This window comes from Ananas comosus, linkage group 9 (genome assembly GCF_001540865.1).
Source record: "Ananas comosus cultivar F153 linkage group 9, ASM154086v1, whole genome shotgun sequence".
Classification (NCBI taxonomy): Eukaryota; Viridiplantae; Streptophyta; class Magnoliopsida; order Poales; family Bromeliaceae; genus Ananas; species Ananas comosus.
In genome coordinates, this window is record NC_033629.1 from 4425320 (window position 1) to 4451529 (window position 26210).

General features: G+C 34.6%; 1 protein-coding gene and 1 pseudogene across 1 annotated transcript; both read right to left on the bottom strand.

The window, feature by feature from the left end:
* Nucleotides 6643-7387, bottom strand: LOC109715417 (annotated as a pseudogene).
* Nucleotides 20982-21789, bottom strand: LOC109715725 (germin-like protein 3-8). Its single transcript, XM_020240857.1, has one exon. It carries the CDS (start codon nt 21770-21772, stop codon nt 21092-21094), a length of 681 nt encoding a protein of 226 aa, XP_020096446.1. The 5' UTR covers nt 21773-21789; the 3' UTR covers nt 20982-21091.

The following is a 26210-nucleotide window of genomic DNA, read 5'->3' on the forward strand; positions in this document are numbered from 1 at the left end:
TTTTAAATAGTATTTTGCCCTCTATAAATAAATAGTATGAGCGATAATTTACTTTCTAGGATTAATTGCATACAACTTCCTGTAAACAAATCTAATAGTAGATATATCTTTATAAAGTTCGACTTTTTATATTTATTCCTATAAAAGTTCTAACGTTTTTAAATATACCCTAGCTGCTAGCTAGGATCTGTTATAAAAATATAGTTAACTATAGATAAAATATTAAACCCTGATTAGTAAAATACTAGAGTAAATTTTTACCCTCTTATATTATTTGTTATGGTAGAAAGAAAGAATACGATTGTTGAGAATTTTTTGGAGGATATTTTAGAAGTGACATTTTGTGATGATAAAAACGTCATTTCTTTATCTTTTGTTAAAAAATAAACTGTGCTCTAATTAATAGTAAAAACTAGAAGGACAAATATAAATATTATTGGACTTTATTAGAAAAAAATATGAAAAGTTTAACTTTGTAGGATTATATTTGCTATTCGATATATTTACAGAGAGTTGTATGAAATTATTTGTACTTTCTTGTAGTAACTATACACAAAAACTAAAATAAAACAACTTGAAAGCTTTAGAGTCTCAACGGCCAACTTTAATTAAGTTTAAGGATCAGAATGAAACCTAGACGAAAGTTCTGGGAATAAGGGTGCAATTTGCGGCCCATGCATACATCGTGCATGCATCGATCCTCTTTTTCTAAGGTATAAATTATGTCGAGCAATGCTGCATATACACATCAGATGTGGCGTATATCCTACAGTTCATCCATCCAATGAATGGGGTGTTAACTTGTACATTTCTGATGGGGTGTACAAATAGTATTTTTCCAATTGTGCCCCAAGTCCCGAAAATTTTGGCCAGGTTATCTCCCTGATCTATTAAGATCAACATTGAAAGGACCAGCGTACACCCAGTGCATCTACACATTAATGCACCACACATTTACCAACCTTGATCATCTAATGTTGTAACAAAGGTACAATTTAATCATTTGATCATTTATTGAGTTGCCGCAGGCTCTTATCTACTAAACAATTGAACTATTAGATTAAAAGTTATGAGATCAATAAAGAAGATTGATGAATTTGTATGTACTGTGTAGACAAGCAATAACGATTTTCTCCTTAAATATAAGGTTTATATATAGTGAAGTACTCGTAAAATTTTGGAATCTCAAATGTTGAACTTATCGGGAACTAGAATAAATTTTTATACACAAGATAAAATTTGAGTGTCAAAAAGATCTTTCTATATTGCGTGTGGGCTTGTATGCTTTATGATTTTCTAGTCAGTTAACGAATGCTAGTCACTTTAAATTGTTAAAACATTAAACCTAAATCTGTTGAATCAGAGTGAAGTAAACATCTGAGACATTTACACGGTCGAGTGTCCAGAAAATGCGCGCTGCATGCAGGTTCTGGAGCTCAACATTGGTATTCCGTAACTTAATTGGGGTAAGTTCCGAAACCCTAGATGACATTACATATATAGAAACCAAAATGATGTGTTGATGGTCTGACTCTGGTTCGACCTAATCTCGTGGATTAAGACTTGATTGGACCAGGAACATCTTCTAGTGGTTTTTTAAGCAGAGATGAACAACTAGAAGTGAATTGGGAGGCTCACATGAACGGTGGTGATCTATTGCTACTAGATTGGGGTTTGTTGTAATCCATATTTTGAGTTTTAGGGCTTTATTATAAAACTCCTAGTTGACAGTGAAAATGTGAGATAGTCCTTAGAGAGAGATTTCTTATATCTAATATGCTCCTTATACTTTGTGTCATGAAATAATCGAAGAATGTATTGAAAAAGTCTTGTCAATGGGCATAGATTGACACACAATTGGTCGAACCATATAATTTTTTTTTTTTAGGAGCGATTTCATAGATATCGCTCTCAAAGCCTAAATTATCATATATATGCCCCTATAAAGTTTAAAATATTACATACGGCCCCCAAAACATAAAAAATTATCATCAATATTCTTACCGGTAGTTGACATTATCTTTACCGTAGTATAAAGGATTAATGATGGGTTAACTTTTAAAATGACGAGCTTGCCCTCAGCCTCCTCATAAGTAAAAATGTACGGAGACCCTCTCAACTATATGCCGTTTTGAAATGGGTCTCTCAACTTTTATTTTTTTAATTGACATCCCATTAACTTTTAATTTTTTACAAAATTAATAACTAATTTTAGCGTATGAAAATGAGAATTTTATTAAATTTATTGGTGATTTCACCAAATCTAGTGGCACCATTTATAATTTTTTAGCAAATAAATAATTATGTATAAAATTTAAATAAAAAAAAAGTTGAAAATTTTTTAAACTTATCTTTTTTTAAACTTTAAAGCTTAATAACTTTTTTTAACCAAAATCATTCTCAATTTGCATCGACAACAAAAACACATTGGTTGTTTTAACCAAAATTGGCCCGAATCTTCTTTCTCTAACCAAATGTCGGTGCAAAAAAAGAAGATTCGGGCCAATTTGCATTAAAAATTACATGTATAGTTAAAACAACCAATGTCGATGCAAATAACTTTTTTTTAACCAAAATCATTCTCAACTAAACTCTTCTTCTTTTTTTTTTTCCATCGTCACCAAAAGACATGTATACTTATATGATTTATTTTTGATTAAATAGGAAAAATTTTAAATCAGTCATTTATTTCAAAATTATTATTATTGATTAGGAATATGAATGGATATAAAAACTCATAATGTTATCTGAACTTGACTTTAAATGGGGTAAGTTTAATCGATGCTAAATATAGACGATTTCAGTCATAGTTATGAAAAATAAAAATCCAATGGATTTAGATTCGATTATGGCTTTGGTCAATACGCAAATTGAACCTGAGCTGAAATTCAAGGCGAAAAACAAACGAAAATCATATAAAAATACATACTATATATAATACAATTTTATATATTTTTTTAATAATTAATATGTATTAATATTTTAATTTTATATTCAGTATGTTAAATAGTTAAATTTAGGTTTACAAAAATTGTATTGAAACATTATTAGTATTCCAACTATTGATAAAATATAAAGGGTAAAAATAGTATTTTGAAACTTTAGCTCCATTTCAGACAGACCTTTACCGGTGGAGGACATATATGATAATTTTGACATAATGGAGGGTATTCGTGATATTGTCAAATTTAGAAAGGTATTGATGAAATTAATAAACTCTAGAAGGGCATTTATGAAATCATTCCAAATGTTTATGTTATTGTTCTCTCCTCGCTTTGATATTCTCGTGCTTATTTTATCGATTATTCTTTTCAAGTTTTCTATACATAAGATCTGATTTTCCATTGCGCTCATGCTGAGAGAGTTTGAGGTGGGCTCAGTTACCTCTCTACCAGTTCCTTCAAAATCAATTACAGAAAAGTTTAGATCGAAAATATAAAATTTTGAAAATGCATGCAGCAATTTGTAAATAGACGAAAGTTTTTTTTTTTTGTTTTAATGGCGGGGGGAGGGGTTTGTTCTGATGTATTAACTTTAAAAATACAATACCACGGTTCTCAAGTACAGTTTAAGCTTTTTGCGAAAAAGATTGTTTCACATTCTCTTAAATATATCGTTTTAGATTAGAGCGGGGTGGTTTTGAGTTCAAATTTTACCCTGCTCCTAGTTTCTTCTAATTTTCTCCTATTTAGTTTCTACCATTTAGTGTTGAATATAAAATCTAAATATATTAGATAAATTAATTTTTTTTGAAAAGATATGGTCGTTTCGCATTCTTTTATTGAGGGACTGCAGCTAGTAATATGAGATCTACATTTTCCCTTTGGACAGCTATAACGCATTCTATTAATTACAGGTAACTTCGGGGACTAGTTGTGCAATTTTCCCTCTGTGAGCACAACTATAACATTGTTTTTATGTTCTCTTAAAATTACTATTTCCTCTTTGAGGATCAATATTAAATCTGCTCTACCTATCTCTCAAAAAAAAATAAAAATAAAAATAAAAATAAATCTGCTCTTAAAATTTTTATATATGTTGATCTTTTGCAAAGCCCATTGGAGAAGGGGATCGAGTAAATCAAGTAGAACTAATTAAGTAAAGTATACGTCATACTAATTGACAATTTGAGTTTTCACGTTGAAATATCCTCCTCTTTTACGTTGAATTCGACAAAAATCGATTTTTAAATGAATTCACAAATGTTGGCTAAATTTTGACAATTTGTTGATGGAGAAGTGGTATAGCTTCGTATAATCATTGTCGCACTATCAATCACAATATTTTCACATTAATAATGTAACAATAATTTGTCAATATTTAACCAACTAAATTAGATTATATGATTTGATTACAATACATAATTTCAGAAATGGTATAGCAAAAATTTTAATAAAATAAAGTTTGAGAACTAAAATGCCATACAACGCCTCAAGTGTTCTCGTAATATAGGAAGCTATACGGTTTAGGATATGTTTGGTTCATATTAATTTGGAACGAAAAAGGAAAATGAAACAGAATTGCATTAGAATAGGAAAGGAAATAAGTAATCTTCAAAAATATTTGATTTATTATTGGAATAGAGATCGAAATGAATAATTAGGGCACCTAAGATTCCGTGAGAGAGTTTTTGTTGAGGGAGAGGATGCTTGCGAAAGAGCATTTTGAATAGTTTACTCTAAAACGGTCTAATTCAAAATTCAAAACAGGATTAGGTTATAAATGTATTGGGTAATTTTCCTTCTAAAATGGAATAAGAATCGGAATTCGATTCCTACAAAATAAATAACAACTACAAAAATCAGTAAATTTTATTCTGATTCCGAAGTCTGAGATATATATATAGAGGAACCGAAGAAGCTCTTTAAATTTTTGTTCACCCATTGATGTCAAACCCAGATAGTAATTAATTAATTAATTACCTAATTATTTTGTGGAGGATTGAACGTGACATGAAACAGGAAATGCCACGAAGTTAATAGAGACATGATCGAGAGGGATTTATTATAAACTAATTTGTTCCATCACTCGGCCAAGTTCATGATCCGTGTGAAACAATGATCTATTTTTCAGGTGGCTAGCTAGGTACTTTTAATATTTTAATATTAATTTACGTGTAGTACTCTTCGTGACTCTCCGTTTCGATGATCTTTTGATAGGCTAAATACATAAATTTGAATTAAACAAAGAAAATTAGAAGAAACATACAAGAAATCCAGTGTGCTTCGAATCAAAGATCTCTCTGTTGGGTACCGGATGGATCGTCCGTCATGTGCTACCAACAAAGATGCACGAAAAATAGAGAAAATACCAAACGAACGGTAAAAGAAATAAATCCAGAAAGAAGAAATCAAGATTTACGTGGTTCGGCAATTGCCTACGTCCACGGGGAGAGCGAGAGAGATGTATTCCACTATATGAAGAAATAGAAATACAAGCTTACACCTTATGTCTTCTCCGGATAAAAAAATCAAGAATCTTATGGTGAATTCCACATTTCTTGTTCCAACGAAAACTCCAAGAAAATACCGAAAAAGCTTTTCGTAAAACCGAGAAGACCAAATTAGAGAAGTATAGAAACTCTAACCAAATTCCTTTATGCCGTTGCTTCGAAGAATCCGAACCGCTCAGGCAATTGGTTGAGAACCGTCGCTCCGCCGCCAACTTAAATCCGTCGCATGCGTGCTACCGCGCCTTCTTTTAACCGTACGGACGGGACATCTTAATTAATTAGCTATGCACAGAGATGCTAATTAGTTTGCCTCTATACCCCCTCAAGAATCGTACATGCCCTCAATAGAACCGGCCACTTAATTATGCGGCTAATTAATTTTGGCCTCTATACCTCTCTACACGAGCCGTACATGCATATGCATGTATATATAGAGAATGATTTGGCTCAATCCTACTCTAATTCAATTTGATTATTGAATATAGAGTATTATATGGAAACCAATCCTAGTCCATCTAGGATTCCAATTTAAATTAGGATCCACCAAAATAAATCCTTATGAGATTTTTTTTATTTTTTCATAAATCCGGTGTATGAACCAAACCAAAAAAGAAGGCATATCTTTAACACTCTCTATATATATATATATTACTTTGATATTGTGTAAAATAATACTTTTAATTATTTAGAAATTTAAACTGTCATGGAGCGGAGCTTCCATATTTTATTTCAAAATTAAGTGTCATCTCCATTATATTATTATAATAATTTATTATTTTTTGAATACCACCAGGTAGAATCCTGAGTGGTGATATATTAGCTAGATTTAATAAAACGACGCAAAAGTATATGTAGGGATGGTGCACTGTAGACCAAAGATATATTAGAGACAATAATGATAATAATATATACGACTACTATATATGTACGTAGTGCATAACGCTTGAAAAAGCAAATTGAGAGAGAGATGATATATTCACACATAAAAAGGCCATATATTTTATTCCAGGAAATATTAGAGACTAATAACATACACGCCCGATCGAGAACAAAGACGAGCAAATCACATTATTAGCCATGCATTAATTATTGAACTACGTACACAAGACAACACATGTACGTACACATCACACAATGCGTTCAGGGAACTTTTATGTATATATAAATACCCTTCGAATATATAATAACTAAATGATTAATTAGTTCCCGAACTTGGATTTGATGAGGTCGATGATCTGGTTGTTCACCTGGAAGGTCTTGTAGATTTTAATCATAATTAGATTTTCGCTGTGGTATTTGTTCCAACAAAACTCAAAATTTTGAGTTTTTCACCAATACTAAGCACCTCGTCGGGGATCGGGGGCTTTGATCCGAACAGCACCACCGACGAGTCCACCGTCCCCGGCAACTGGCTATTGAACGCGGTGGTCTCCGGCGCCTTCCCCTTGCCGACGTTGAGCTCGAAGTGCATGAGCCCCCGCGGGATGATGAAGTTCATCCCCGCAACGATCACCTTGGAGTAGAACACCCCTGCGGACGACACGAACCCGACGAGCACCTCCCCCTCGACAACGAACACCAGCTCGGTCGCGCGGGGTGGACGTGCAGAGGGTTCACCCCACCGGGGGCCAAATCCACCCGGCTCATCGACAACCCAAGCGTGTTCAACCCCTGGAAGGTCAGCACGTTGGCCACGCTGACGTTCGACCCGAATATGTCGTAGGTGTTGGCCGCCACGGATAGTGCGGCGGAGAAGTCGTCAGAGACGACGGTGGTGTTCTGCTTGCATGGGAAGCCATTCACGACTACCGCGGAGCTCAAGTCCGCGACGCAGAAGTCCTGGAGGGGGTTGGGGTCGGTGGCAACGGAGGTCGGGGAGGAGATGAACAAGATAGTAAGGGAGAGGGAGAGGAGGAGAAGAGACTTAACTGCCATCGTAATTAGCTTAGTGTTGGTGTAAATATTCAAAAAATAGAGGTTAGCTACAAAATAATTTAAAAAATATCAACGAGTCGATCAAGCCGAGGCACGGATATCTCGCTCTCTTTAAGGAGATTCAAGCCCTCTGCGGTTGGCAAACCCTTTGCACCGATGCAGCAGAGCACCGACTTGTCCCCTCCAGAATACAACGGCTCGACCCTCGTCATGTGGCTTCACCAACTCTGCACAAGTAGATGAGCCCAAAGCTCCACCAAAAGAAACACCTTTCTTTAACCTTCTCTTTCTCACAAGTAGATAGAAATAGCTTTAGTTGTATATTGTTGTTATGCAAATGAATGAAAATGCACTCTATATATAGGCCTCACAAGCTATAGGTTACAAGAATTAAATGGCTTGGAGTTATGAAGTAACTTGCATTCCTCCATGAATGCAAGAGTATAGGTTATCGGAATGCAATATGAATGCATGTATAGATTATGTCATTTTCAATGCAAATATTATTTAATAATAAAATGTAACAACACTTAGTTTATGAATTGGATGGAGGATACTGATGAATATGCTGTGAGGAAGAGAGTGCAGTATGGTGCTGTATTTATAGTATGGTGAGTGTTACAGTTTCAAGTCTCATATCCGTTCAAATTAACATCTTTACACGACTGGGGTTAGGTAGAAGTTACTGTGGTGCTCGGATAAACAATTAATGGGTGGGAAATGACTGATTTAGAATCTATTCTAATGAAATCTAGTTTTAAATGTAAAACGAGTTACCTCTATGTATGATGTAAACATAGGTTACTTGTAGCCACATATATAGTACGTATTGAAGATCTCTTATTTGAAATTTGATAGATACTAGGATGCAAAGAAGATTATAAGAGTCGGCAAAAGAAAAATAGTGCCAATTGGTGCGCGGCTTGATATATACATGTGTTCAGGTTGCGTGGATGAATTAAAATATAATACGTGGTGCACCAAGAGCCGCTAAAAACGGAGACTTTCTTGGCGGGAACGGTTGAGAACGCGACGTGGAAATAATTTCCGTAACCAATAAAAGGTGTCTATAGCGTTTTCCCATGGACGACGCGATCGAGTTGCCCGATAACTGCAGGTTGACAGCAATACTATAAATAACGCTAAGACGCCTGAAATAAGAGTCTTTCTTCCCTGCGAATAAGAAAACCACTCTATTAATATCAGTAATTTCTCTATTTTCTAAGAATAGAATATTTTTATAATCCTTTATTAACTACATTTTAAGAACTTTTAATTTTAGGAGTAGAACAGCTTAGTCTCGATTAGAAATAGCTTAATCTCTGTAAATTTTGATCAGCTCCTGTCACAACCAACTTGCATGGCTCGAACAGAAGTAACTAATGAAGCATTGAAGCTTTAGAAAAAGATAAGGAAGCAAGAGTACGTGTAGGGTGCGTTATAGGCACAAGAGTGGATTTTAGTTCACCATATTCTATATATCCTACGAGAAAATGATCCATATATGTATTATGCATATATACGTTAGTTGCATCATGGGAAGCTGAATTTGTTAGCGGTTTCTTTTTATATATTAATTGTTAATGTATTAACGTACGTAATATATAATATTAATTTGATTAGTTCATGCATGTAATATCAAAGTGTCATATATAAATTTGCAACGCATTAATACTCTATATGTCATGCCCCGGATTACACATTTTCCGGGCGCGCCGACAAATCCGCCGTATACAAAAGAAATTTTTCCTGTATACGAAACGATTGCTGTACCTGTAAATCAAACACTACTACGAACAGTAGTAGAGAGCTGCTAGAGAAAACAGGAGATAAACAAACTGAGTTTCATATACATAGTCCAAATCTAAAATACAAAGCTACTCGCACTGGCGAGTTAAGTCCACTATGTACATAAACTCGAAACAAAACATCTACCTGCAGTAGGGTGCCTCTAACTCTGTCAGTCGGGTAGGGCTCTAACTCACGACGCCCTTGCCTCGATCCTGATCCGCGGAAGGCGCAGCAGCCGAAACCTGTGGCTCTGCAAAACAGGGGGTAACAACTGGGCGTGAGAACTACTGTAAAAACAAGTAGTCCTCAGTGGGTACCGCCAAAACAACATCGGTCCACCCACTAAATCTACAGAAGGGAACAAGAATAGTAGGAAAAGCAGGAAGTACACTCTACTGCTATCAATCACTACACTATCATGCTCTACACTAACCAACTGTAGGAAATGTCAAATCTGACCCAATCCAATCAGGACTGTAAGCATACCCGTCCCCGGGACAGTGAATACACACGTCCCTGCCCAGTTGCAACTATCAGACTCTATCCACACAACTGGTCCGTGGAGAGCAAGTCCAACTAGCATGAGCGACACCAACGCGAAAGCACAAAGCCTGACTCCGGAGTGGCACTCGTGGGCACTACCCAACCGAGTATGCAGCGTATCTCTGTCGAGCTCAATCAGGCTCCAACTAGCCAAGGTCAAGTGAACAGGATCAAAACAGGTCTACAAACCAAACCCACGTGCCCTCGGCACAATCTGTGACCAAAACAAGAATCTGAGTCCACCGCTAACCCGAACGGTACCCAACGACCCGAAACAGCCTATACTCTGCTGAAAAATAAGCTCGGCACCTCAGCACGAGCGTAAATGCCATCTAAACTATCCTAGGTATCCATCGCACTAATACTACAACGATACAATCGAATTTCGGCTCCTAGAGCTAAATTTGGTAGTTTAAGCATATGACGGGTCAAAAACGCGGCTTTTCTCCTAAGTCAAATTTCAAGTCCAACATGTATAATATAAACATTCATTTCAGCATGCTTTTATATTCATATTACGTCCAAAATGCTAATCGATGAATTAAAGCATGATATACAAAAATCGAACTATACACGTCGACTAAACATGCACTTAGGAGCGAAACCGATGATACACCCACCTCTAGTGCAATTCCTGGCAGCAAGATGGTCTCGGATCACAAGCAACACTGCTGGAAACACCTCCAAACCAGCAACAAAGCCCCTCAAGATCTGGATTTACAATTCACCCAAAAATCCAATAAAAACCATCAATTTACCAAAATTTCAGCACTTAAGCTTAATTATCTCAATTCCAATATCAAAACTCACATAATGAGCTCCAATTCGGGTGAGGACAGATCCAAATCCAGCAACTACTGAAGGGTGATCAAACTCAGGTCCAAAATCCCACTGCCAACAAAGATAGCATCAAGAAAAACTCGAAAATCCCATTTTCAGCTCAAAGCCAACAGCAGTCCAGAAAAACCTCAATTTGACCAAGCTAACCTCAACCAAAATCTGCAATTCAGGGCTTCGTGGATTGCTCTGGAAGTCTAGAATCCAGCAAACCAAGTTTCGTCGAAATCCGACCTTCCTACGTCGCGCACGAGCCAAAACACTGGAGGTCGCCGCTGAAGAACTGCAGAATCAGCACTCTCTCAAGCTGGATCAATGGAAGTTTGATGCAATTTGAGGCAAATCCGAGGGTAGAGATGCTAAAAGGGACTTCTCTGTGAAGAAGGGAGGAAAAGAGCAGCAAAGGGGCGTATTCCATCTATTTATAGAGAGTTAAAATGATCCAGAAAGTCTCAGGAACTCAAGCTGCTATCCAGTGTCCCTACAGAAACGGGCATTTCTGGCCGCCCGGAACTATGTTCTGGGCGACCAGAACATCCGGCCTGCACAAAACGGGCTCCTCGGACTCTCCGCCCGCGGTGTGCTGCGCCCGTAAATGGCTCCGGCGGAACTCACCTACCGCCTGCCACGCGTCGAAGCAAGCGATATTCACGATGTCGAATTTCCGAACCCACATCTGGGCGCCCGGAACATGGGATCCGAATTGGCTTCCAGTTTCAGTTAAATTCAACACTCAGTTCTGGGCGACCCTAACAATGTTCTGGGCGCCCGAATCTGGCAAAACTCCAGTTTTGCCTTTTTGAGTGCGCCGAGTCCAATTCTGCATCCAATTCGTGCAGAATTGACTCCGACTCAGTCCGACACTCTCCAGAGATGTCGACCAGTCACTAATACTGAAGCCAATCCTATCCAAAGGTCAAGAACACTACACTATACAAGTAAAATATTCTATTAAGAGGCCAAAAGGATTTCCCCTTTCATGAATGAGTTGAAATAATTTGGCAAAGACAACTTGACAATTTATGGCAAATGTTTTCAATACACTAAGGTCCCATTTAAATGTCGAAATAATTAAATTATACAAGAGTAACTTTTTCTACGAAAAATTTTTAGTATTTATTATAAACAAGGGATTTAAAATATTTATAGGTGAAATATATAAACAAGGGATTTAAAATATTTTTTTTCAAAAATTTTAATATTTATTATTTAATAGGATAATATATTTCACCTATAAATATTTGATCCCATTATTTTATCAATCAAATATACAAAATTTCTAAGTAAATAGGGTCTGAGTATTCCAGCTCAGCAAACAAATAAGAGGGAGAAATATTAAAATAAAAAATTTCAAATATAAACGATATTAAACTTGATGAATACTCGATTCATATCCCAACCCCGAGGTTCCAACGAAGCAGCAAGGCTAACACATAGCATGCGTATTCATTACATTCACGTGCGCCTCTGCGTAAAATTTTGCACCCTAGCTTGCTTTGGTTGGTGAATTAATTAAAACAACAACAATCATCAATCAATTCAAAGCCATTTCCAAACTTTATAACCTAGAAAAATATTTAAATCCATTATCCAAAAGAATAATTAAATTTTTTTTAGCATATCGCGATTTCATAGTCGCCGTTAATTAGTGTCTTGTTTATAAAAATATATTTTCATGCTCAAAGCGTATGGAGATGGTTACATATATAGAGGAGTTGGGTTAGAATACTCTTAATAATATTTATCTTTTTTTGCTATTAAATTTTTAGTATTGGGTTAATTTTTTGATCATTTCTAACCATTTGATTAAATATTATAATTCAGTGGGGATCACTAAATCCTAGGGGGACCACTCAACCGTAAGAGACTAATATTATCTTAACCTTATAATTTCTCATGCAAGGATTAAAAATCTGATAGCAAAAGGGACCAAATATTATCAATAGTATTCCAGCCAAACTCTATATATAGAGTTGAGCTGGAATACTATTAGTAGCAAACGGATTTCGTTGCCACTCATTTCTTTCAATGATGGAGCTTCCAAATTGACGATCGGTACCGTTGAACATGATTAATTTATACCCCTCGAAGTATCAAGGAACTAAATTTCCAAAGCATAGGAGATGTTCCTCATATATATATATATATATATATATATATATAGAGTTGGACTGGGCTACTATTAGTAGCAAAATTCCGTTGTTGCTACCAGTTTTTTAGCCTTTGGATCAACTCTTTTCATTATTTCTAACCATTGGATTAAATACTATAACCCAGTGGGGACCACTCAACCCTAGGGGGACCACTCAACTATAACCGACTAATATCATCCTGACCCTATAATTTTGCATCCAAGGGTTAAAAATTTGATAGCAAAAAATACGTTTTACTATGAATAGTATTCCAGTCTAATTCTATATATATATATATATATATATATATATATATATATNTATATATATATATATATATATATATATATATAGAGCGAGAGAGAGAGGGAGAGAGGGAGAGAGAGTAAGGCTACTAGACTCTTACAAGTATAGAACCCTTTGTACTCATAAGTTGTTTTTGATGATAGAGTTTCCGAATCGACAATCCACTACGTTAAATATGCTGTAGACACTACAACAAAAACGGTCTATAGCAACACTTTTAAATGTAGGTACATGTCAAAAAAGTGCTGCTAGCTAAAATTACCGACACTTTTAAAAAGTGTTGCTATATGTGGGGTCGCTAGGTATATAGTGACAGTTAAAGAGTGTCGCTATAACCTAAAAGAGTGCTGCTAATTTACCAACACTTATTTAAGCATTTAGCAACCGCTGAAACTCTATCTCGTTAGCTGCAGTTGCGGAGAAGGATGACAGTAAAAGCTTTTCGTCTAGAATTTCAGTGGATTGAGTGAAGAGAGAAGAAAAAATGGTAATTGATTTTTCTTTCTTTTTTTTTCTTTTCTGTTTGTAATCGGGCCAAATGGACTGGGTGTGGTGGGTTGAGTAGAGTAATCTTTTATTTTTGGTTGGATTGGGCTTTATATTTAGGCATTAGTAGATGTGTTTTTAAGTTTTAGTATAAATGGGACACTTACTCAAAAAGGTCCCAAACATGTGTCTCTATAACCTAATTCTGTTGTAGTGAGAGTATTTAAAACTTCTAAAAATTAAATTTCATAATTTTTTAAAATTATATTAAAATTCATCAAGCGGGCATAAAATAAAAAGTCAAAATCGAACGACGTCCTAAAAATAGTTGATCAGATCCTTCAATTTAAGATGAGAGTTATTGATCTTTTATTTAGACAATGAATAAAATTTTCTATAAAAAAATCAACCGATTTTGATTTCTTTTACATTGTTAAACTAGCAAATATTCCATACTGGCAGTTAAAAATTGTCAATTTTAAGATCTTTTGATCGTAAGGCAAATAATGTCAAAAAATTATAAAATTTGATTTTTAAATCGAGAGTTGCGTTAGAATACTATTGATAACAAAAGTTCCATTTTGCTATCAAGTTTTTAGCTTTTGGAATAATTCCTTTTATCATATCTAACCATTAGATTAAATATTATAACCCAGTGGGGACCACTCAACCCTAGGGGGACCACTACTCATAAGAGTATAGTAGCCCTACTCTATATATATATATATATATAGGCCGTGGCTACTATACTATTATGAGTATTGGAGTCCTCGTACTCATAAGTTGTTTTCGACGATGGAGCTTCCGAATCAACGATCTACTCCGTTAAATATGATCTAGAGTATTTGAAATTTCTAGAAAATAAATTTCGTAAATTTTCGAAATCATAATAAAGTCCATCAAGTGGGCATAAAATGAATGGTCAAAATCGAACGACGTTCTAAAAAAAGATGATCGGATCGTTCAATTCAAGATCGGAGTTATTGATCTTTACCTATGTAGTGAATAGAATTTTCTATCAAAAATTCAACAAATTCAGATTCTTTTACACCGTTAAACTAGCAAGTATCCCATACCGGCCGTTAAAAATTGTCAAATTTGTGACCTCTTAATCGTAAGGTAAATGATGTCGAAAAATTATAAAATTTGATTTCTAGAAGTTTTAAATGCTGTAAATAACGTTTAACTGTGTGGATCGTCGATTAGGAAGCTCTATCATCGAAAACAACTTATGAGTATGAGGGCGATCGCACTCATAAATAGTATAGTAGCCGACCCTATATATATATATATATATAGAGTCGGCTACTATCCTATTAATAGATTGGAGCCATTGTCTATCAAGTCGTTTTGATTGATCGGAACTTCAAATTGATAATCGGCACCTTGAAATTGATCTACACAATTAAAATGTTTAGAAACCAAATTTTGTATATTTAAAAATTATTATCAAGTTCATCTTAAAAGTTAAAAAATGAATGGTCATAAATGAATAACCTAAAATAAATGTTAGATTTTCTCAATTCATAACAGAATAGATATCAAACATTATTTAATTAGTATAAAGATTTTCTATCAAAAATTCAAGCAATTTGAAATTGCCTAAGCACCGGTTAAACAAGCAAACGGCTCATATAGGCCGTAAAAAATTGTCGATTTTACGACACTTTGATCACCATGTAAATAATTTTAAAATTTATGAAATTTTGTTTCTAGATATTTCAAATACTCTAAATCAACTTCAATGGTTCCGATCATCGATTCGGAATCTCGATCATAAAAAATAATTTGATAGGACAATTGCTCCTATCCTATTAATAGGATAGTAGCTCTAGCCTATATATATATATATTAGTGTAGAGACCCGCGCGATGGAGCGGGTAGATAATAGAAGCAAATTTTTAAAATTTTAATAAAATTTATATTTACAGCTTATAGGAAGCTATACCATATTAAGCACAGTCAATTTGCATGACTAAATTTAATTGTTAAAAAAATAAAATCATAGCTAGAAGCATATAAAATACATAAATAATAATTTAACGTATCTGGCTTAAGAAAATTTTGGGTGGGGTCTCAGGCTTTAGTCTCCACATCATACTTTTTAATCTACGAAACGAATTTTGCCCACAACAGTGTCTACTCAAAAAAATGGTCATAAGATGAAAATAAAACAAAAAACATCAATCTTAAAAAAACTAATACTTTTTTGGAGCGCTTCTCTTACTCATCCAAACCTTATACATTTTCTTAATCTTCAGCTGGTTGTTGCTTTCCGCGCCGAGTCACTTCTGGATTTCCATTGTAACCTATGAATAAACACCTCATCTGCATCACCAAACTGCGATATCTAAACCGACACAGCCTTGCCATCACATCAACTACAGAAATTCTAATTCTTAAACAATTTGATTTACTAAGAAGTTCCGGCGATTCTTGAGAAGCGAGCTCCCACACAACGTCCCCGCGAAGAGGAGGCTAGGATGCCTCTCTCCTTGGCCCAGTTGTGGGCGCGCGCGAGTCGCGCGAGGAGGCAGCCGAGGTGACGACGGTTCAAGGCGAGCGAGGGCTCCGGCGCAGACCGGCCGGCGCGAGCATTTATATGGGCCACGGCTGGACTTTACAGGACGATACTTCTTGAAAGAGATAACGTTCTTCGCATGTTCTTCTTCTTCATTATCCTCATAATCTTTGTTAACATAATGAGATAGAGAGAAGGAGATGAGTGTGAGGTGAGAGATTAGATGATAATCTTCCTTTTTGTATGGAAAATAACATGTCATGCAAAAAAAAGGGGGTGGGGGAACTAATAGTGGAGGGGAGTGGATTAATTAGAGTTACAAATTAAGCTCACTAATTGGTGGAATATGATGCATATAATTAAATGTGGAGAGATGAATGGTTGAGCATTTAGAAGTGGAGATGAAACGTAAATTAAAAAAAATGAGAGCTTGCCACGTCATAATTTTATATTGGGAATTCATATAAGAGTATATGACTATTTATTTACAAACTTTCCTATAATTTTAATCATATTTATAAAAAAAATATCTATTAACCTATATGAATCTCCAATGTTTATTGCCATGTGGTAAGTTCTCCTTCACCCTCGCTAGCATATGACCCTTCTTCTTCCTCTAGCATGTGACCCTNATATATATATATATATATATATATATATATGAAAGGGGATTTGGCCCGGAAAGTTTGACCACCCATAAGGACTCAAATTATAATGAGGTAGTAAAATTTCTAAAGGGCAAAGCAAATTTTTATTTTTTTAAATCTTTTAACTTGTCTGATTTTACTTTAGAATTTTCAAAAAAATTATTATAAAATCATAGGACTATTTATTTACAAACTTTCCTATAATTTTAATCATATTTATAAAAAAAATATCTATTAACCTATATGAATCTCCAATGTTTATTGCCATGTGGTAAGTTCTCCTTCACCCTCGCTAGCATATGACCCTTCTTCTTCCTCTAGCATGTGACCCTTCTTCTTCCTTTCACTAAACTTTCAATCTACATTTTAACGGTCCCATTAATCAAGCTTTTAATTAGTGTATTTAAATGGTCCCACTATATTTTCAATTAATGCAAACGATTCTACTATCAAACTTCTAATTAATATATTTAAATGGTTCCACTATCATCTTCAATCCTAACCTCTCTATCTCCAATTATTCATTATGGCTATTTTCCTTCCCTCTACCGGATTTTAAATTTTTTATTTTCAATTTATTCATCAATTCTTTATTTCTTATCTTTTGCAATACACCATCGCCTCCTTCCCTCGCTCCCTCCTTCTTTCTCACTAATGCACGGCCACTTCCCTTTCCGCCGCGAGCTTAATTTAGTGGATATACCAAATGGGATACATAAAAAAATATTTAATATTTTTTTATTATTAATTACTACGACGATTTCTATCCGCTGTAAAGTGCGGGCTCCTTTACTAGTAAAACATGAAATACCAAAAAAATATATTAAGTATACATATGCAAAAAAATATATGAAGTATACCCATGCTCGACCATGGGCCGACTGAGATTATTCCATGGGCTGGCTGACTGCGGCCCAACATAGACCCAGCACCCTTATCCGTTCCTATGCTCATGACGGATATGTTAATTCAATAGAGTAGCCCCAAAAATAATCACATATTGACTGGAAATCCAGCTGCCAGGCTACAAAGCTTTGTTAGTTAATTTGTGAATTATTTGCAAATTATTTATAAATGATTAAAAATTCGAATTAAACGGTCCGTTTACGAATTTTTTTCAAAGAAAATAAATTATTCGCAAAGTTTTTGGCCAGCTAAATAATTCACGAATTATTAAAAATCTGAATAAAAAATTTATAATTTTTATATTTAAATATAGATTATCTTATATTTTATATTATATTTTATATCGAATCTGTTTTAAGTCGAATTTTTCAACGAATTTAAAAATTAGAAAACGAATTTTATGCGTATTATACTCGTACCGAATTTTTGCCGAATCCGAATTAACTAACTATGCTACAAAGGGCTTTGTTATCACATTCGAAATTGAGAGATTTTAAGGATAGTTGGTTGATTGGCATGGAGAGATTGGATGTTAAATTGTGATATACAAACATGCAATTGTTCGGGGTTCTTTAATATTACATCACAATACAAATTAGGAATTGATGACATGTGAAATACATTGGTTGCACACGTACGCATTTTTTGTTGTAGATATGGGCTAACGAAACACTTGCATATTGTTCAATATAATTTTACCCTCTTATATATGAATCTACAGTGACTGTATGAGGGAATCTTAAAAAGAGTTCTTCTTCTAAAATCAAGTAGCCGCGTGGTTGCTATTCAAAATGACTATCCAAAAAAAAAGTTGGATGTTTGAACTTTCATTATTGCATTTCAAAAACAACAAAGTTTGAGCTACCAGTTTCTTGTGATATTATATAAATAGTACCGGAGGGGTCATAAATTAATTTACCTACTTTAGTTAATCTTAAGAATCAGTAGAATGAAACCCAGCTGAAGTTTTTGGAACTAGCGGTGCAATTTGCGCCCTGCGCATACATGATCTTCTTCTAGAGTAATTAAATTGTGTCGCTAGTACTCCTGAAACTTTTGCCCAGATTATTCTTGAAATATTAAGTTCGACACTGAAAAGATTAGCATACACTCAATGGATCTCTCTCTCTCTCTCTCTCTCTCTCTCTCTCTCTCTCTCTCTCTATATATATATATATATATATATATATATATATACATTTATGCACCACACGTTTACCAACCTTGATCATCCAATGTTATAACTACTTCAGTTTAATTATTTGATCATTTATTAAAAAAAGTGAACAACTGGATTAAAAATTATGAGATTAATAAAGAAGATTGATGGATTCGTATGTGCTGTGTAGACATTTAAGCAATAAAGTTTAATTTCCTCCTAAATATATATAAGGTTTATAGTGTAATCTAAAACTTCAAAATCTTTAAGGTCAAACTTAATGGGGACTAGAATAAAACCTCATTAGAAGTGTTGCAGATAGCTATATTTCTAGGTTTTCACAGTTTTGGCCACCCAGGAACGGAGCTATGTATAGACTGAGGGGGTCATCGCCCCCTAAACTTTTTATAATTTGCATAATAGTTCCTTACATATAAAAAATTTAAAGAACTCTTCCACTATTTCTCTTGCTCCAATTCCATACATAAGGTGAAGTTGAGATTCCAAAGAGAGAAGAGAGAGTGAATGTGAAGGTTTGGCAGTGAAACAAGTAGTGGAGAGGGAGAGGAAGGAGAAGATGAAGGAGAGACATGAGGGTGTTTTCTCTTGAGAACAAAGAGAAAAGTGAGGAGGAGAGAGATGGAGGTAAGGTACTTATAGATTGCAACAACACCCCCGAAAACTTGGCCTGAGTACATGTGAGTACTGATACTCAAACTTGGGTGTCGGTACTCTGTCACTTAGTACCGGTGCATTCCCAAGTTTCGCAAAATTTGAGAGTTCTCATAGCAAGAACAAGTCAAGAAGTACTGGTACTCCATTTCGGGTACCAATACGCGGCAACCAGCTTCAATACTTAGCCATAGTTCTACATAACTCAAACATTTATTTGCTGGGATCTCTATTTAGTACCGGCATCCCAAAACTTCAAGTATCGGTACTAAAGTAGAAATGGGCCGGCCAGCCTATAGTTTTGATTTCAAAACTTTATATTCGTGCCGTTTTCACGTAAGAATAGTTCTAACTCTCATCTAAAACTCTCCCAAAACATCACAAGTGACACTATAAATTATTTTACACTGAATCTAAGATATTTGTAAGGCTCGGTATACTGTACCAAGTCATCAGAAGAAGTGTTGAATAAAAAATATAAAAAATATTACGTAACTTAATTTTTTGAAAAGATATGGTTGTTTCACATTCTTTTATTGCATGATGGACTGCATGCAGCTAGCAATGTGATCGATCTACATTTTCCCTTTGGACAACTATGACGCATTAATTCTATTACAGTTAACTTCGCACAACTATAACATCGTTTTATGTTCGTTTAAAACTACCATTAGCTTTCTGAGGATCAATATTTAATTTTCTCTTGAAAATTTTAAGTTGATCAAGGCATAGTCCGTTGGAGAAGGGGAGGAAAGTAGAACTAATTAAGCAAATTAAGCTAGAATCTAATTGACTAATTGAGTTTTCAACTTGAAATATCCCCTCTTTTACGGTGAATTCGACAAAATCCATTTTAAATAAATTCACAAATGTACACGGCAACAAAAAGTTACTACAAATTTACTATGAGAATATTTTGATAGTTTTTATAGGGTAAATTACACTTTTGGTCCTCAAATTATGAAGTACGTGTGATACTTTGGTCTTAAACTTTCATTTATTGTAATTTTTAGCAAACTTTCTAAATTATTGCAATCAAGCCACATAGCCCAATTTAGTTTTCTAAATTTTGACAAATTGTTGATTTAAAGGTAATATACCGTGCATCTTAATTACTATCACATTACCAATCATAATACTTTCACATCACTAATATATCAATAACTTATCGATATTTAATTATCTAACTAAATTGGATTGTGGAATTTGATCATAACAATTCAGAAGATTCAAACTGCAAATTGAAACAAATTAAAGTTTGAAAATATATGTGTCACACGCCTCATAGTTTGAGGACCAAAGTACAATTTACCGTTTTTTATATTAATAAATATTTAGATGAGTAAACACTTACTAGGTCAAACTTTACAGGCTTAGCATTTTACGAATAGACACCGGCCGTCCTTAGAGAAAGTGGCAAAGGGCTTGGTGGTTGGTACCCGAGACCCAAGTTCGAATCCTAGTTGATTCACATTTACAGCTAAGTTTAATTCTAAATGAAATAAACGAAGCGGGTAGCGTGCTACCTATCTCTCTCTCAAAAAAAAAAAAGCATTTTACGAATAGACGAATAGTTGAGCACAAAGAATAGATGCCTGGCAATGAGGACATCATTTATTTGTTAATTAAATAGGCAACAAATACAATAAATGTCATATAGGTAACAAATACAAATTTTATTGTAGCAATTTGCTATTCAACTAATTAATAATTAGTTGATCCTGAAAATTTGGACTTCAAGAGATTGATCACACTCTGATCAACCTGGAAAGTCTTGGTGAGCACATCATTCGGGATCGCCGGCGTCGACCCGAACAGCGTGAACGGCGCCAACACGACGCCCGGCAGCTGGCTGTCGAACGCCGTGATCACCACCGCATTCCCCGTCCCGACGTTGAACTGGAAGTGAACCAGCCCCCTCGGGATCACGAAGCTCTCGCCGGCTTTCACAGTCTTGGAGTAGAACGCGTTGGCGGTGCTGACGAAGCCGACCAGCACCTCTCCTTGGAGGATGAATCCGAGCTCGGTGGCGCGCGGGTGGCTGTGGAGCGGGTTGATGCCGCCGGGGACCAAGTCGACCCGGTTCATGGAGAGGCCGAGCGTGTTGAGGCCGGGGAAGTTTGCGACGTTGGCCTGGGTGATGTTGGACCCGAACATGTTGTTGGTGTTACCCGGGGCGGACAGGCCTGAGAAGAAGAAGTCGTCGGAGACGACGGAGGATGTCGGCTTGCAGGGAAAGCCGTCGACGGTTATGTCGGTCGCCTGGAGGTTGGCGACGCAGAAGTCCTGCAGAGGGTCGGGATCAGCGCGGCAAGAGGAGATGATCAGGAATACGGTGGCGAAAAGGATAAGGAGCGATCTTGGTTTGGAATTGGAGTACTCCATTGTTTAACTGGGGAGATGTTCTGATGTTTTTGAGATGAGAGGATGCAGCAGAGCGATCTTTATATATATATACAGTGGTAACTAATTAAGATACATGCATGCATGGTGAAAGTGGTTTGAAGAGTTCAGAGGGTGCTCAAACAATTAACTTTCTTTTGCATTGACTATTCTCCTCATAATAATGACTAAGCAACATATAATGTATGAATATTTCAACAAAAATGGTATATATGTCTACAATAATGAAATATAATGACTCTGTGTTATTGTGTGGAATCAGTCCCGTACGTAGTTGTTGGAAATGGGAACAAAGTCTATTGTTCCCATGATTATCCATTTTGATCGGGCAAATTAATATTTAATTTGTGCTTAAACTGTACATGTCGTTAATTTTAGCATTTAATAACTTTTCCACTTAATTTGTAACTAATTTGGATCTATGATTTACTTTAATAAAAATATAGCTATGGAAATTACGACCGATACTCTAGGTAAGCAGGCAAAAATAAAACGCGGACCAAAAATCTGAAGTAGAAAAAATTATCAAATTGTCCGATTCAAATAAAATAGAAGATTAGATACATGAATTCAAGATGTTTAAAAAACCAGATAGTTTAATCAAAATATATACATGAATTCAAGATTTTAAAAAGATAATGTATACGTGGTTTTGATAGGCCCAACAAACGAATTTGTGTATAATGTAATAGACGAAAATATATCGCACAAAAAGAGGAAAAACTTTGACGGATGCTAGCGGTTTGGCGGCTTGTGTGGTTGGAGAGAAATATCATAATATTTCAAAATTTGGAAAACACTATTAGACCGTATTCTAAGCAAAATCCATAATTTAAGAGTATTTTGGAAAGATCACTGTAGTAGCTGAAGGCATGCAGTTTGTTTTTATTTTTTATTTTGGTTTTGATTTTTTGCTCTTTGTTTGCCGTTTGTTGCTTTTTTCCAGGGTCCTATTGTCGTACTTATGTAGCCTAATTCATTTTTTTTATTGAATGAAGCGGATGATACGTTATCTTTTTTTCAAAATAAAATGTACATGGCACAAAATGGCAAACATGGGACACATATTCATGACCTCTAATGGTGGGGGTTAGGGACCGACTCTGATACCATATTATTCAAAAAATCAATCTAATTAAAAATGACTCATAATCTCTTAATAAGTTTTATTTATTAGATCTAGCTTAATTTTATGAGTAAGTCGGCTCTTCCGCCGTGTAATGTGGTTTTGTGTTTCCACTGCAGAAGATTAATTAAAGCTAGATTTACGTAATAGGTAACAATGGTCAATGCTCCAATTCAAACATTGTTTTTAAAAAAATGTTGAATTTTCTCTACTGTTTGTCTCAATTAATTGAGATAAATATGTGGGCTACTTATGACAACTTTTTTTAGTACAAAGAATCAGTCGTTACCAATAAAGCAAACATTACCTAATTAAAAATTAGCAGTTTAGATTTTTGGAATAAGACTGATTCAAATTATCCTTCTTGAGATGAGATGCATCATTAATTACGACAACAGTTTGATTAATTCTTGTTGAATAAAATTAATTAAAAATTAGTAGTTTAGATTTTTGGAATAATTAGTTGTCTTATAGAAACTCTTGAGTTTGAATCTCACCATTTTTTTTTTGGTTCTAATCGATATATATTTATTCGTGATCATCCGTTTTTCGACAGCTTGAACGATGACAAGAAAATCAAGAGAAAAATCTATAAATTATCAAGAGTAAAAAAACCGATATCCTAAATTTACGCATTAATTTGCACTAATTTGAGGAATTGATTGATTACCTAAATTTAGGCATTAATATAGGCATTAATTTTAAAAATTTTAGTGTTTCTCAAATTTAGGCATTAATTATATTATAGAAATTTTAGAAATAGTTCTATTTGTAAATACGTTGAATTTAAATATTAAATATTGAATATTTAAAATTAAAAATTTAAATTTTAGTTAGATGAATTTAATTTGTATTACTATTTAAAAATTTTTGTAATGTTGATAAATATTTTAATTCAACATATTTAATATGTTTAAGAAACTTTTAAATTCCTATAGTTTAGGCATTAATTTTGTATCACTTATTTACAAAAATTTGAATGTAGATAAAAAAACAATAAATTAAATGTTTTTAATATGTTAAAAAGATTTTAGAATTTTCTACTTTAGACATTAATTTTATATCACTATTTAAATTTAACATATTTAATATGTTTAACAAAATTATGAATTCCTCTTGTTTATTTAGATATTAATTTTGTATTGCTAATTTTAAAAAATGAATGTGGGCAAATATTTAATTTCAACATATTTATTATATTTAAAAAAATTTAATAATTTTTCTAATTTAGATATTAATTCTTTATCACTATTTAAAAAANTAATTCAAATTTTTTCTTAGAATAGAATTGTATGGGAAAAATTAATTCAAATTTCAATAGTTAAAATTGATCTTTTAAAATTATAAGATCATGTTGTAATTTAAAATATAACTTGAAAGCAAAATAAATTTGAAGTTTTAGAACCTAAAAAGTATACAGAAACCCCCAATAAATCTAAATAGTATAGTGCAATTTAAACTTACAAATAAATAAATTTAGATTATATAATTTAAATTTTAAGCTTATAATAAATCTCCACCATAAAATTTTACTAGAGTAAACAAAATTAGAAATATAGATAAATTAAATAAATTTATATTGAACAAATCTAAGCTAGCTATTTGTATATTTTATCAATTTGATTAGTCTAATTAATTTGATTTATTAAATTGATTTTGATCTTACCTTTAAAATTTTTCAGTTTTTAGTCAATTTTTTAAATTTTAGTTCATTACGAATTGAATTTGTAAGGAAACAAAGAGAGACAAAAAGGAAACAAAGAGAAAATAAAGATTTTGATAATATAGTAAAGATAAAATTACTAAATTATTCATGTATTAAAAGAAAAAATACCCTTCTTTGAGATACCTAGTAATTGGTACCCCTCCCAAAGTGACATGCTATTGCATGTCACAATTTTATAAAAAAATAAAATTTGAGCCATTAAAAAGGAGTGAATGAAAGGTAGCGAAAAATAACAAGTATAGAAGCACTACTTATTAATAGTATCAAGTCAATGGTATTATTAGATTTTCGGCTATTGGATGAAAAAATGTGTGATTAGGATGATAGTGGTCTCCAAGGGTTGAGTGGGTAGTTCGCTGAATACCAATAATTAGACTTAAAAATTTTGGGCTAATGGTTTGAATCTAATAAGTTATTAATGCTAATAGTCCGTCATGTTACATTTGGTATCAAAGCTATGCTACTAGTGCGAGCCGAAAGAGTAGTGCGATGAGTCTAATATCACTTGATGATTTTGGACTATGTGTTTGTTTGGGTCAGCCGAGCATGTTAAAGCTATGTGTTGGGTCCAACGAGGACAAGCCTAACCGAGGAAAGGTGGACATATCACCCAAATATATCGTACATCAGTACTAATGTAGTCTCTCTGGGGTTAGCTATCGGACTGACTGCAGCATTAGTGGCTTGTCGATACATTTGTAGAGTATCGAAACGAGTCAGAGGCGTTTTGACGCGAAATAGACGCGAAAATAGACTCAGAGCTGTGAGAGTTGGAGTTCGAACACTGAAATTTGCAAAAGCAGGATTTCGAGTGTTGAGTATCGGTACGTGAGAGGTGTACCGGTACCCCACAGAGGGATTACTTGAGTTGTTGCTCTTGGGTTCGAGCAGATTGGCGTCGAGTACCGGTACCTATTGGTGAGTACCGGTACTAGGACCGGGTACCGGTACTTCATCGGGTTAGTACAGGTACACAGCGCGTGCGGGTTTGTTGGCTGAGTGCCGGGTACCGGTACCCAAGTTGAGTACCGGTACCCAGTCGGCAGATTTGAGTTGGTAAGGGGTCTTTTGGTCATTTTGTTGTGACGATATTTCCAACCGACCCCCCAACTTGTATATAGGTTCTGGGAGCTTGGAGAACATGGTTAACTTCTCCTCTTTTTCTCTCTCTAGCTTGTATACCCCGTTCATTGAGAAGGTGAGAGTCGACCTCATTTCGTTCCTCGGAGCTTTGGAAGGTTGCGCGGGCACCGTGGTTGATTCCGGTTGAGCTGTTGGAGGTCGAGCTAGCGCGGGGTTGCTTCTATCGACTTCTAGCCGGTGTTGGACAAGCGTTGGAAGTGGGTTAATGTTTTCCGAAATCGTCGGAATTCCTCCTAAGAGTGTCAGCATGTGTTTTCTTATATTGATTATCATGTTTAGTAGCTCGAATTCTTAGATTTGCATGTTTTATGAAATCTGAATTTGGAGCATCGTCTGATAATTTTAGATGAGTTTTATATGGTGAACTGGGATTTGACTTAGGAGAAAACAAGTTAAACATACACTGTTACTTTCGAATTGTTAAC